The sequence below is a fragment of the Rhinoraja longicauda genome, chromosome 1 (genome assembly GCF_053455715.1).
Source record: "Rhinoraja longicauda isolate Sanriku21f chromosome 1, sRhiLon1.1, whole genome shotgun sequence".
NCBI classification, from domain to species: Eukaryota; Metazoa; Chordata; class Chondrichthyes; order Rajiformes; family Arhynchobatidae; genus Rhinoraja; species Rhinoraja longicauda.
In genome coordinates, this window is record NC_135953.1 from 2,863,885 (window position 1) to 2,878,882 (window position 14,998).

At 49.4% G+C, this 14,998-nt stretch overlaps 1 protein-coding gene across 1 annotated transcript in view; it reads left to right on the top strand.

Moving 5' to 3' along the window:
• Positions 1-12,999, top strand: part of LOC144598303 (uncharacterized) — a 29,229-nt gene extending 16,230 nt beyond the window's left edge. Inside the window, 4 exon segments of the mRNA XM_078408285.1 lie at positions 915-1,054; positions 9,164-9,277; positions 9,279-9,309; positions 12,647-12,999. Coding sequence (XP_078264411.1) covers positions 915-1,054; positions 9,164-9,277; positions 9,279-9,309; positions 12,647-12,999 — 638 coding nt within the window.
• The last annotated feature ends 1,999 nt before the right edge of the window (positions 13,000-14,998 follow it).

Sequence of the window (14,998 nt, forward strand, 5' to 3'; positions counted from 1 at the left end):
TGTCTGGGGCAGCTGTTTCTGTGGATAAGTGTGTCTGTGGACAGGTGTGCCTGGGGCAGGTGAGGACATGTGTACCTGGAACAGGTGTGTCTGGGGTAGGTGTGTCTGGGCCAGGTGTGTCTATGCATGTGTGGTAGGTGCGTCTGAGCCAGGTGTATCTATGCAGGTGTGTCTGGGCCAGGTGTGTCTGAGGCAGGTGAGGACAGGTGAGTCATGAGCAGGTGTGTCTGGGACGGGTGTGTCTGGGGCAGATGTGACTGGGGCAGGTGTGACTGGGGCAGGTGTGTCTGGGGCAGGTGTGTCTGGGTAGGTGTGTCTATGCAGGTGTGACTGGGGCAGGTGTGACTGGGGCAGGTGTTTCTGGGGCAGGTGTGACTGGGGCAGGTGTGTCTGGAGCAGGTGTGTCTGGGGCAGGTGAGGACAGGTGAGTCGTGGGCAGGTGTGTCTGGGACAGGTGTGTCTATGCAGGTGTGACTGGGGCAGTTGTGACTGGGGCAGGTGTGTCTGGGGCAGGTGTGACTGGGGCAGGTGTGTCTGGGGCAGGTGTGTCTGGGGCAGGTGAGGACAGGTGAGTCATGGGCAGGTGTGTCTGGGACAGGTGTGACTGGGGCAGGTGTGTCTGGGGCAGGAGTTTCTGTGGATAGGTGTGTCTGGGGCAGGTGTGACTGGGACAGGTGTGTCTGGGGCAGGTGTGACTGGGGCAAGTGTGTCTATGCAGGTGTGGTAGGTGTGTCTGGGGCAGGTGTGTCTGGGGCAGGTGTGTCTGGGGCAGGTGTGTCTGGGGCAGGTGTGTCTAGGGCAGGTGTGTCTAGGACAGGTGAGGAAAGGTGTGTCTGGGGCAGGTGTGACTGGGGCAGGTGTGTCTGGGGCAAGTGTGCCAGGTGTGTCAGTGCTGCCTCTCCCCTCCCCCACAGAGAGGCACCTGGGCTGCTCGCAGGTATTTGACGGCACAGGGCAGGAGTACGCCCACGCCTGGCGACTGGGGGACGTCCACTTCGACGATGATGAGCATTTTGTCACCCCATCCAGCAGCGAGGGCATCAGCCTCCTCACCGTGAGTGACCCCCCTCTCACCCCTCCCCCACTCCCTCCCTCCCCTCCCCTCACCCTCACCCCATCCCATCACCACCCCTCACCACCCCTCCCCACCCCCTCCCCTCCCTCCCCTCTCCCTCCCCTCTCCCTCACCCCATCCCATCACCACCCCTCCCCACCCCCTCCCCTCCCTCCCCTCTCCCTCACCCCTTCCCCTCACCACCCCTCCCCACCCCCTCCCCTCCCTCCCCTCTCCCTCACCCCTTCCCCTCACCACCCCTCCCCACCCCCTCCCCTCCCTCCCCTCTCTCCCCTCCCCTCCCCTCCTCACCCCATCCCTCACCACCCCTCACCATCCCCTCCCCTCCCTCCTCTCCCTCACCCATCCCTCACCACCCCTCCCCTCCCTCCCTCTCCTCACCCCATCCCCTCACCACCCCTCACCACCCCTCCCCTCCCTCACCCCATCCCCTCACCACCCCTCACCACCCCCTCCCCTCCCTCCCCTCCCTCACCCCATCCCCTCACCACCCCTCACCACCCCTCCCCTCCCTCCCCTCTCCCTCACCCCTTCCCCTCACCACCCCTCACCACCCCTCCCCTCCCCTCTCCCTCCCCTCCCTCACCCCATCCCCTCACCACCCCCTCCCCTCCCTCCCCTCCCTCCCCTCCCTCACCCCTTCCCCTCACCACCCCTCACCACCCCTCCCCTCCCTCCCCTCCCTCACCCCATCCCCTCACCACCCCTCACCACCCCCCCCTCCCTCCCCTCCCTCACACCCCATCCCCTCACCACCCCTCCCCACCCCCTCCTCTCCCTCCCCTCTCCCTCACCCCTTCCACTCAGCACCCCGGTCGGATGCAAGGTTGATATTGTTGTCGTTACGTGGTTAGTGATGGGTTCAGATTAGTTGGAGATCGGATGCAAGTGTTCAGCATTTGGCCCAGAGTTGTGAATTTGTGGAAATCTCTGCCACAGAGGGCAGTGGAGGCCGATTCACTGGATGGATTTAAGAGAGAGTTAAATAGAGCTCTAGGGGCTAGTGGAATCAAGGGATATGGGGAGAATAGACAATAGACAATAGACAATAGGTGCAGGAGAAGGCCATTCGGCCCTTCGAGCCAGCACCGCCATTCAATGTGATCATGGCTGATCATTCTCAATCAGTACCCCGTTCCTGCCTTCTCCCCATACCCCCTGACTCCGCTATCCTTAAGAGCTCTATCTAGCTCTCTCTTGAATGTATTCAGAGAATTGGCCTCCACTGCCCTCTGAGGCAGAGAATTCCACAGATTCACAACTCTCTGACTAAAAAGGTTTTTCCTCATCTCAGTTCTAAATGGCCTACCCCTTATTCTTAAACTGTGGCCCCTTGTTCTGGACTCCCCCAACATTGGGAACATGTTTCCTGCCTCTAACGTGTCCAACCCCTTAATAATTTTATACGTTTCAATAAGATCTCCTCTCATCCTTCTAAATTCCAGTGTATACAAGCCTAGTCGCTCCAGTCTTTCAACATATGACAGTTCTGCCATTCCGGGAATTAACCTAGTAAACCTACGCTGCACGCCCTCAATAGCAAGAATATCCTTCCTCAAATTTGGAGACCAAAACTGCACACAGTACTCCAGGTGCGGCCTCACTAGGGCCCTGTACAACTGCAGAAGGACCTCTTTGCTCCTATACTCAACTCCTCTTGTTATGAAGGCCAACATTCCATTGGCTTTCTTCACTGCCTGCTGTACCTGCATGCTTCCTTTCAGTGACCGATGCACAAGGACACCCAGATCTCGTTGTACGTCCCCTGTTCCTAACTTGACACCATTCAGATAATACTCTGCCTTCCTATTCTTACCACCAAAGTGGATAACCTCACACTTATCCACATTAAACTGCATCTGCCACGCATCCGCCCACTCACACAACCTGTCCAAGTCACCCTGCAACCTCATAGCATCTTCCTCACAGTTCACACTGCCACCTAGCTTTGTATCATCTGCAAATTTGCTAATGTTACTTTTAATCCCTTCATCCAAGTCATTGATGTATATTGTAAATAGCTGCGGTCCCAACACCGAGCCTTGCGGTACCCCACTAGTCACTGCCTGCCATTCTGAAAGGGACCCATTTATCCCCACTCTTTGCTTTCTGTCTGTCAACCAATTTTCTATCCATGTCAGTACCCTACCCCCAATACCATGTGCCCTAATTCTGCCCACTAATCTCCTATGTGGGACCTTGTCGAAGGCTTTCTGAAAGTCGAGGCACACCACATCCACTGACTCTCCCCTGTCAATTTTCCTAGTTACATCCTCAAAAAATTCCAGTAGATTTGTCAAGCATGATTTCCCCTTCGTAAATCCATGCTGACTCGGAATGATCCCGTTACTTGCTATCCAAATGCTCTGCAATTTCGTCTTTTATAATTGACTCCAGCATCTTCCCCACCACTGATGTCAGACTAACTGGTCTATAATTTTCCCCGTTTTCTCTCTCCCTCCTTTCTTAAAAAGTGGGACAACATTAGCTACCCTCCAATCCACAGGAACTGACCCGGAATCTATAGAACATTGGAAAATAATCACTAATGCGTCCACTATTTCTAGAGCCACCTCCTTAAGCACCCTGGGATACAGACCATCAGGCCCTGGGGATTTATCAGCCTTCAGTCCCATTAGTCTACCCAAAACTTTTTCCTGCCTAATGTGGATTTCCTCCAGTTCCTCTGTCACCCTAGGATCTCTGGCCACTAGAACATCTGGGAGATTGTTTGTATCTTCCTCAGTGAAGACAGATCCAAAGTACCGGTTCAACTCTTCTGCCATTTCCTTGTTCCCCATAATAAATTCCCCTGCTTCTGTCTTCAAGGGACCCACATTTGCCTTGACTATTTTTTCCTCTTCACGTACCTAAAAAGCTTTTACTATCCTCCTTTATATTATTGGCTAGTTTACCCTCGTACCTCATCTTTTCTCCCCGTATTGCCTTTTTAGTTATCTTCTGTTGCTCTTTAAAAGAGTCCCAATCCTCTGGCTTCCCACTCTTCTTCGCTATGTTATACTTCTTCCCTTTTATTTTTATGCTGTCCTTGACTTCCCTCGTCAGCCACGGGTGCCTCTTACTCCCCTTAGAATCTTTCCTCCTCATTGGGATAAATTGATCCTACAACTTCTACATTATTCCCAGGAATACCTACCATTGCTGTTCCACCGTCTTCCTGCTAGGGGCCCCCTTCCAGTCAATTTTGGCCAGCTCCTGCCTCATGCCTCTGTAATCCCCTTTGCTATACTGTAATACTGACACTTCCGATTTTCCCTTCTCCCTCTCAATTTGTAGAATAAAACTTGTCATATTGTGGGTCACTGCCTCCTAATGGCTCTTTTACCTCAAGTCCCCTTATCAGGTCAGGTTCATTACATAACACTAAATCCAGAATTGCCTTCTCCCTGGTAGGCTCCAGTACAAGCTGTTCTAAGAATCCATCTCGGAGACACTCCACAAACTCTCTTTCCTGGGGTCCATTACCAACCTGATTTTCCCAGTCTACGGGGCACGGGGTACTGATTGTGGACGATCAGCCATGATCACATTGAATGGCGGTGCGTACAGGCTCGAAGGCTGAATGGCCTCCTCCTGCACCTATTGCCTATGTTTTTATGTACATCATCAGGTTTTTATAATGTGCTTGTTGACATGTAGGTGTGTGATTATAGCATGTGGAGTTAGTTCTTGTCCTGAGCATAAGTTGGTACAATCGGTTTAGATGCTGCTTTGGCGTAGGGCTTGGGTTTCGAGGTTGACCGCTGATCCAGGCGTGAGAGCAGGTAGTTTGTGTTTCAACAGTCATATCTCAGCATTGTAGATCACCAGTGGCTGGTCACCTCCTGTGTCCAACCTTCCCTATTGGGTCATCTTCTACTGATGATGGATCACTTCCTGTCACCACAGACAACAGACAACAGACGACAGACGATATACAACAGACAATATACAATATACAATAGACAATATACAATATACAATATACAATATACAATATACAATATACAATATACAATATACAATATACAATAGACAATATACAATATACAATATACAATATACAACAGACAATAGACAATATACAATATACAATATACAATATACAATATACAATATACAACAGACAATAGACAATATACAATATACAATATACAATATACAATATACAATATACAATATACAATATACAATATACAATAGACAATATACAATATACAACAGACAATAGACAATATACAATATACAATATACAATATACAATATACAATATACAATATACAATATACAATATACAATATACAATATACAATATACAATATACAATATACAATAGACAATATACAATAGACAATATACAATATACAATATACAATATACAATATACAATATACAATATACAATATACAATATACAATAGACAATAGACAATAGACAATAGACAATATACAACAGACAATAGACAATATACAATATACAATATACAACAGACAATATACAATATACAATATACAATATACAATATACAATATACAATATACAATATACAATAGACAATATACAACAGACAATAGAACAATAGACAATATACAATAGACAATATACAATAGACAATATACAATAGACAATATACAATATACAATATACAATATACAATATACAATAGACAATATACAATAGACAATATACAATATACAATATACAATAGACAATATACAATAGACAATATACAATAGACAATATACAATAGACAATATACAATAGACAATATACAATATACAATATACAATATACAATAGACAATAGACAATAGACAATATACAACAGACAATAAAACAATAGACAATAGACAATATACAGTAGACAATATACAACAGACAATAACAATAGACAATAGACAATATACAATAGACAATATACAACAGACAATAACAATATACAATAGACAATATACAACAGACAATAGACAACAGACAATAAACAATATACAATAGACAATAGACAATAAACAATATACAATAAACAATATACAACAGACAATAGACAATATACAATAGACAACAGACAACAGACAATAGACAATATACAACAGACAATAGACAATATACAATATACAATAGACAATAGACAATAGACAACAGACAACAGACAATAGACAATAAACAACAGACAATAGACAACAGACAACAGACAACAGACAACAGACAACAGACAACAGACAACAGAACAGACAACAGGCAATAGTCGTATGTTGAAAGACTGGAGCGACTAGGCTGGTATACACTGGAATTTAGAAGGATGAGAGGGGATCTTATTGAAACACAAGATTATTAAGGGGTTGGACACGTTAGAGGCAGGAAACATGTTCCCAATGTTAGGGGAGTCCAGAACCAGGGGCCACAGTTTAAGAATAAGGGGTACGCCATTTAGAACGGAGATGAGGAAAAACTTTTTCAGTCAAAGAGTTGTAAATCTGTGGAATTCTCTGCCTCAGAAGGCACTGGAGGCCAATTCTCTGAATGCATTCAAGAGAGAGCTGGATAGAGCTCTTAAGGATAGCGGAGTCAGGGGGGTATGGGGAGAAGGCAGGAACGGGGTACTGATTGAGAATGATCAGCCACGATCACATTGAATGGCGGTGCTGGCTCTATTGTCTATTGACCAGAACAAACCGACTTAAAAACAGTTACTTTCCCTGGGCCATAAGAACTGTGAATGGAAATACTTGACTTGATGTGACTCTCACTTTCTTTGCACTTTTTAAAATATATTTACAGCATCTTAGGTGCAAAACTCATGTATTATTTATTAAGTTTTTATTGATATTGGTACTTGTTGTGTTGGTTCCTATGTTTGTGCGAACTGTCGCACAGTTTCATATTTACACTTCTAATTTTGTTGCACTGCTTGTACAATGACAAGAAAGGCATTCTAATTCTAATTCTAATTTTGGACCCATTGGTGTCAGGACAACAACATTAGACAATAGGTGCAGGAGGAGGCCATTCGGCCCTTCGAGCCAGCACCGCCATTCAATGTGATCATGGCTGATCATTCTCAATCAGTACCCCGTTCCTGCCTTCTCCCCATACCCCTGACTCCGCTAACCTTAAGAGCTCTATCCAGCTCTCTCTTGAATGCGTTCAGAGAATTGCCTCCACTGCCTTCTGAGGCAGAGAATTCCACAGATTCACAACTCTCTGACTGAAAACGTTTTTTCCTCATCTCAGTTCTAAATGGCCTACCCCTTATTCTTAAACTGTGGCCCCTTGTTCTGGACTCCCCCAACATTGGGAACATGTTTCCTGGCAGCCAGGTGAACGAGCTAGTTATTGACCTGAGGCTGTATAAGGCGCTGGTCAGGCCACATTTGGAGTATTGTGAGCAATTTTGGGCCCCGTATCTGAGGAAGGATGTGCTGGCTCTGGAGAGGGTCCAGAGGAGGTTTACAAGAATGATCCCAGGAATGAGAATTAGCCCATTCGGTCCATCCAATCTATTTTACAGTCCAATCATGGCTGATCTATCTCTCCCTCCTAACCCCATTCTCCTGCCTTCTCCCATAATCTCTGACACCCGCACTGATCAACAATCTATCTATCTCTGCCTTGAAAATATCCACTGACTTTGTGGCCTGCCACAGCCGTCTGTGGCAAAAAATCCCACAGATTCACCACCCTTCACCATTCGGGTCTGGACTCCTCTTTAGACACCATGTTCTCCACAGATGCTGCCTGACCCGCTGAGTTACTCCAGCACTCTGTGAAACGTCACCTATCCATGTTCTCCACAGATGCTGCCTGACCCCACTTTCCCATCCACTCCCTGCACACAAGGGACCATTTACAGAGGCCAATTAACCTACAAACTCACACCTTGGGATTTGGGAGGAAACCCATGGAGTCGCAGGGAGAACATTCAAAATCCACCCAGACAGCACACAAAGTCAGGACTGAACCGGGTCTCTGGCACTGTTGAGGCAGTGTCTTTATCAGCTGTGCGACTGTGTTGCCCATACTTAGAACTTAGTTGTATTTAGTTTCGATCATTCAATTCTGTCAAACTGAAAGAAATTGAATGGAGGCACGGTAGCGCAGCGGTAGAGTTGCTGCTTTACAGCGAATGCAGCGCTGGAGACTCAGGTTCGATCCTGACTACGGGTGCTGCACTGTAAGGAGTTTGTACGTTCTCCCCGTGACCTGCGTGGGTTTTCTCCGAGATCTTCGGTTTCCTCCCACACTCCAAAGACGTACAGGTATGTAGGTTAATTGGCTGGGTAAATGTAAAATGTAAAAATTGTCCCTAGTGGGTGTAGGATAGTGTTAATGTACGGGGATCGCTGGGCGGCACGGACTTGGAGGGCCGAAAAGGCCTGTTTCCGGCTGTATATATATGATATGACCCGCTGAGTTACTCCAGCACTCTGTGAAACGTCACCTATCCATGTTCTCCAGAGATGCTGCGAGGAAAGACATTCTTGCCTTAGAGGGAGTACAGAGAAGGTTCACCAGATTGATCCCTGGGATGGCAGGACTTTCATATGAAGAAAGACTGGATAGACTCGGCTTGTACTCGCTGGAATTTAGAAGACTGAGGGGGGATCTTATAGAAACTTACAAAATTCTTAAGGGGTTGGACAGGCTAGATGCAGGAAGATTGTTCCCGATGTTGGGGAAGTCCAGAACCAGGGGTCACAGCTTAAGGATAAGGGGGGAAGTCTTTTAGGACCGAGATGAGAAAGTTTTTTTTCACACAGAGAGTGGTGAATCTGTGGAATTCTCTGCCACAGAAGGTAGTTGAGGCCAGTTCATTGGCTATATTTAAGAGGAATTAGATGTGGCCCTTGTGGCTAAAGGGGTCAGGGGGTATGGAGAGAAGGCAGGTACGGGATACTGAGTTGGATGATCAGCCATGATCATATTGAATGGCGGTGCAGGCTCGAAGGGCCGAATGGCCTACTCCTGCATCTATTTTCTATGTTTCTATGTTTCTATGACCCGCTGAGTTACTCCAGCACTCTGTGTGTTGTTTTTGTACCGTGGCGCCTGCAGTTGCTTGGTGTGACGGTGTGTGTTGTCTGTGGTGTAGGTGGCTGTGCACGAGATTGGCCACGTCCTGGGTCTGCCCCACATCAGGAGATCGGGCTCAATCATGCATCCAAACTACATCCCCCACGACTCAAAGGACCTGGAGTTGGACTGTGCACGATCGCAAGGCCATCCAGCAGATCTATGGTGAGTGTGCACCCCTTCCATCACCCACCCCCTGTGCCCACCCTGTGCCCCCCTGTGCCCACCCTGTGCCCACCCTGTGCCCACCCAGGCATGTGCCGGAGACCCGGGTTCCATCCCGACCACGGAGTTTGTACGTTCTCCCCGTGACCTGCGTGGGTTTTCTCCGGGTGCTCCGGTTTCCTCCCACACTTTCTCCTGCACTTCCTTATCTCTGTGTGTCCCCCTCTCCGATTCTCAGTCTGAGGAAGGGTCTCGACCCGAATCATCACCCGTTCCTTCTCTCCAGAGATGCTGCCTGTCCCGCTGAGTTACTCCAGCATTTTGTGTCTAACTTGTGTTGGACATGTTAGAGGCAGGAAACATGTTCCCAATGTTGGGGGAGTCCAGAACAAGGGGCCACAGTTTTAGAACTGAGATCAGGAAAAACTTTTTCAGTCAGAGAGTTGTGAATCTGTGGAATTCTCTGCCTCAGAGGGCAGTGGAGGCCAATTCTCTGAATACATTCAAGAGAGAGCTAGATAGAGCTCTTAAGGATAGCGGAGTCAGGGGGTATGGGGAGAAGGCAGGAACGGGGTACTGATTGAGAATGATCAGCCATGATCACATTGAATGGCGGTGCGTACAGGCTCGAAGGGCCGAATGGCCTCCTCCTGCACCTATTGTCTATTGTCTGTCTATTGTCTAACTTTGGTGTGAAGCAGCACCTGCAGTTCCTTCCAACACAACTAGGACCTCATCGGAAGTGGACCTCATTGGAACGTACAGAATAGTGAGCGGCCTGGATAGAGTGGATGTGGAGAGGTTGTTTCCACTAGTGGGAGAGTCTAGGACCAGAGGGCACAGCCTCAGAATTAAAGGACGTTCCTTTAGGAAGGAGGTGAGGAGGAGTTTCTTTAGTCAGGAGGGTGGTGAATCTGTGGGATTCTTTGCCACAGACGGCTGTGGAGGCCACAAGTCAGTGGATATTTTTAAGGCAGAGATAGACAGATTGTTGATCAGTGCGGGTGTCAGGGTTACGGGAGAAGGCAGGAGAATGGGGTTAGGAGGGAGAGATAGACCAGCCATGATTGAATGGCGGTGGTGGTCTCAATGGGCCGAATGGCCTTATTCTACTCCTACAACTTGTGCACTACCGAAGGTAGACGCAAATGCCGGAGTAACTCAGCGGGTCAGGCAGCTTCTCTGGGGAGAAGGAATGGGTGACGTTTCGACAGACTGAAGAAGGGTCTCGACCCGAAACGTCACCCATTCCTTCTCTCCAGAGACGCTGCCTGACCCGCTGAGTTACTCCAGCATTTTGTGTCTACCTTCAGTGTAAACCAGCATCTGCAGTTCCATCCCCCACACCGACCTACAATCATGTTGTAGTTGTTATGTTTTCAAGAGAGAGTTAGATTAGCGGAGTCAGGGGGTATGGGGAGAAGGCAGGAACGGGTTACTGATTGTGGATGGTCAGCCATGATCACAATGAATGGCGGTGCTGGCTCGAAGGGCCGAATGGCCTCCTCCTGCACCTATTTTTAGTTTGGAGATACAGCGTGGAAACAGGCCCTTCGGCCCACCGGGTCCGCGCCGACCAGCGATCCCCGCACACTAACACTATCCTACACACACTAGGGACAATTTTTACATTTACCCAGTCAATTAACCTACAAACCTGCACGTCTTTGGAGTGTGGGAGGAAACCGAAGATCTCGGAGAAAACCCACGCAGGTCACGGGGAGAACAACAGACAATAGGTGCAGGAGGAGGCCCATTCGGCCCTTCGAGCCAGCACCGCCATTCAATGTGATCATGGCTGATCCATTCTAAATCAGTACCCCCGTTCCTGCCTTCTCCCCATACCCCCTGACTCCGCTATCCTTAAGAGTTTCTATCCAGTTCTCTCTTGAATGCATTCAGAGAATTGGCCTCCACTGCCTTCTGAGGCAGAGAATTCCACAGATTCACAACTCTCTGACTGAAAAAGTTTTTCCTCATCTCAGTTCTAAATGGCCTACCCCTTATTCTTAAACTGTGGCCCCTTGTTCTGGACTCCCCCAACATTGGGAACATGTTTCCTGCCTCTAACGTGTCCAACCCCTTAATAATCTTATACGTTTCGATAAGATCCCCTCTCATCCTTCTAAATTCCAGTGTATACAAGCCTAGTCACTCCAGTCTTTCAACATATGACAGTCCCGCCATTCCAGGAATTAACCTAGTAAACCTACGCTGCACGCCCTCAATAGCAAGATATCCTTCCTCAAATTTGGAGACCAAAACTGCACACAGTACTCCAGGTGCGGTCTCACTAGGGCCCTGTACAACTGCAGAAGGACCTCTTTGCTCCTATACTCAAACTCCTCTTGTTATGAAGGCCAACATTCCATTGGCTTTCTTCACTGCCTGCTGTACCTGCATGCTTCCTTTCAGTGAATGATGCACTAGGACACCCAGATCTCGTTGTACGTCCCCTGTTCCTAACTTGACACCATTCAAATAATAATCTGCCTTCCTATTCTTACCACCAAAGTGGATAACCTCACACTTATCCACATTAAACTGCATCTGCCATGCATCCGCCCACTCACACAACCTGTCCAAGTCACCCTGCAACCTCATAGCATCTTCCTCACAGTTCACACTGCCACCCAGCTTTGTATCATCTGCAAATTTGCTAATGGTACTTTTAATCCCTTCATCCAAGTCATTAATGTATATTGTAAAAGTGTGTGGGCAGTTTAACACACGTGTGTGTGTTGTTTCAGGTGTGTGTTGGCAGTTTAACACGCATGTGTGTGTGTGTGTTGTTTGAGGCGTGTGTGGGCAGTTTAACACGTGTGTGTGTGTGTGTGTTTTTTCAGGCGTGTGTGGGCAGTTTAACACGTGTGTGTGTTTCAGGCGTTTGTGAGCAGTTTAACACACATGTGTGTGTTGTTTCAATCGTTTTTTAGGCAGTTTAACATGCATGTGTGGGCAGTTTAACATGCATGTGTGCGCTTCAGGCGTGTGTGGGCAGTTTAACACGTGTGTGTGTTGTTGCAGGCGTATGTGGGCAGTTTAACACGTGTGTGTGTTGTTTCAGGCATGTGTGGCAGTTTAACGTGTGTGTGTTTCAGGCGTGTGTGGGCAGTTTAACGTGTGTGTGTTTCAGGCATGTGCGGGCAGTTTAACACGTGTGTGTGTGTGTGTTGCAGGCGTGTGTGGGCAGTTTAACATGTGTGTGTGTGTTGCAGGCGTGTGTGGGCAGTTTAACACGTGTGTGTGTGTTTCAGGCGTGTGTGGGCAGTTTAACACGTGTGTGTGTGTGTTGCAGGCGTGTGCGGGCAGTTTAACACGCGTGTGTGTGTTGCAGGCGTGTGTGAAGGCAGCTTTAGCACTGTGTTTGACTGGGTGCGTCGTGAGGAGAATGCGTTTGGGGAGGTGACGTACCGGTTCAACACCTACTTCATGCGTCGCGGCTGGTACTGGATGTATGAGAACCGCTTCAACCGCACGCGGTACGGTGACCCCATCCCACTAGTGGTGGGATGGCGTGGACTCCCACCCGCAGACATCGACGCCTTCGTCCACATCTGGACCTGGAACAAGGACCTCACACTCTTCTTCAAAGGTCAGCACATGCACGCCCTTCAGCCCAGCATGGCCGTGCTATCCCTCACACACCAGCGACGTGGTAGCGCACGCACGCCCCTCAGCCCAGCGTGATCCTGCTATCCCTCACACCCCAGCTATACAGACAGGCCCTTCAGCCCAACATGACCCTGCTGTCCCTCACACCCCAGCTACGGAGACAGGCCCCTTCAGCCCGGCGCTTCGTGCTATCCCACACACCCTAGCTACAGAGACAGGCCCTTCAACCCAGCACGACCCTGCTATCCTCGCACCCTAGCTACGGGGTCAGGCCAAGCGCAGGGAATGGACAGGCCCTTCAGCCCAGCGTGTCCATGCTATCCCTCATACCCCATCTAGGGAGACTGGCCCTACAGCACAACGTGTCTGTGCTATCCCTCATACCCCATCTCCGGGTCAGGCCACGTCCCAGCTACGGAGACAGGCCCTTCAGCCCAACATGTCCGTGCTATCTCTTCGACCATCTGCGTGCCATCCTGCGTGGACACAAGCCCTTTAGCCCGACAGGTGTAGGATAGTGTTAGTGTGCAGGGATCGCTGGTCGGCACGGGCCCGGTGGGCCGAAGGGCCTGTGTCCACGCTGTATCTCTAAACTAAACTAAACTCCATGCCAATTAAGATACCACGTCTGAGAGTCATTGAGCAGAGACAGGCCCTTCGGCCCGACAGGTCTGTGCTGACCATGATACTCCATCTGAACGTCGTAGAGCACGGACACAGGCCCTTCGGCCCAACAGGCCCGTGCTGTTCCATTTGCATTGCACTGCGCAGAGCCAGGCCCTTCAGCCCGACAGGTCCATGTCGACCATGACATGACCAAACAGGGACTGTCCTAGTAATCTAGGGGTCGTACAGCATGGAAACTAGTTTGGGCTAAATTGGTTTGTCCCATATGGGACCGTCTTTGTCCCTTAGTAGGCCCGAAAGCTGTAGGCCCAGACACTGTAGGCCCGGATACTGTAGGCCCGAAAGCTGTAGGCCCAGACACTGTAGCCCGAACGCTGTAGGCCCAGACACTGTAGGCCCGAAAGCTGTAGGCCCAGACACTGTAGGCCCGAAAGCTGTAGGCCAGACACTGTAGGCCCGAACGCTGTAGGCCCGGACACTGTAGGCCCGAATGCTGTAGGCCCAAATGCTGTAGGCCCGGAGAGTGTAGCCCCGGATACTGTAGGCCCGAACACTGTAGGCCCGGATACTGTAGGCCCGGACACTAGGCCCGGACGCTGTAGGCCTGGACAGTGTAGGCCTGGACAGTGTAGGCCCGGGGGCCGCCTAATGGAGGTTGCGTAGCAAACGTTCTCCCCGGCCCGGGTGGCCGCCATTGGTGGAGTGGGAGCACGTGGCCGCTGGGCTGGGTGAAGTCACATGGGGCGCGGGGCGGTGATGTCATCTTGTCCCTGATTTGGGAATGAGATAGTTGGCAACCCCTACCTTCGGCCTATGCCGACCATGATAGCCCATCTAAGCATGGTACAACGTGGAGATAGACCCACTCGCCCAATTGGCCCATGCCAACTGATACCCCACCCGAGAGTTATTGAGCACAGAAAGAGGCCCTTCATCCACAGCCTCCATGCTGACCAAATGGGACTATCCCACTGATCTAAGAGTTGTACAGCACAGAGAGAGGCCCTTCGGCCCAATGCATCCATTCCAACGAAGACCTGACCAAAATGGCACTAGATTGTTGAGTCACAGAGTGATACAGTGTGGAAACAGGCCCTTCGGCCCAACTTGCCCACACTAGCCCAACAATGTCCCAGCTACACTAGTCCCACCTGCCTGCGCTTGGTCCATACCCCTCCAAACCTGTCCTATCCATGTACCTGTCCAACTGTTTCTTAAACAATGGGATAGTCCCAGCCTCAACTACCTCCTCTGGCAGCTTGTTCCATACACCCACCACCCTCTGTGTGGAAAAGTCACCCCTCGGATTCCTATTAAATCTTTTCCCCTTCACCTTGAACCTATGTCCTCTGGTCCTCGATTCCCCTACTCTGGGCAAGAGACTCTGTGCATCTACCCGATCTATTCCTCTCATGATTTTGTACACCTCTATAAGATCTCCCCTCTC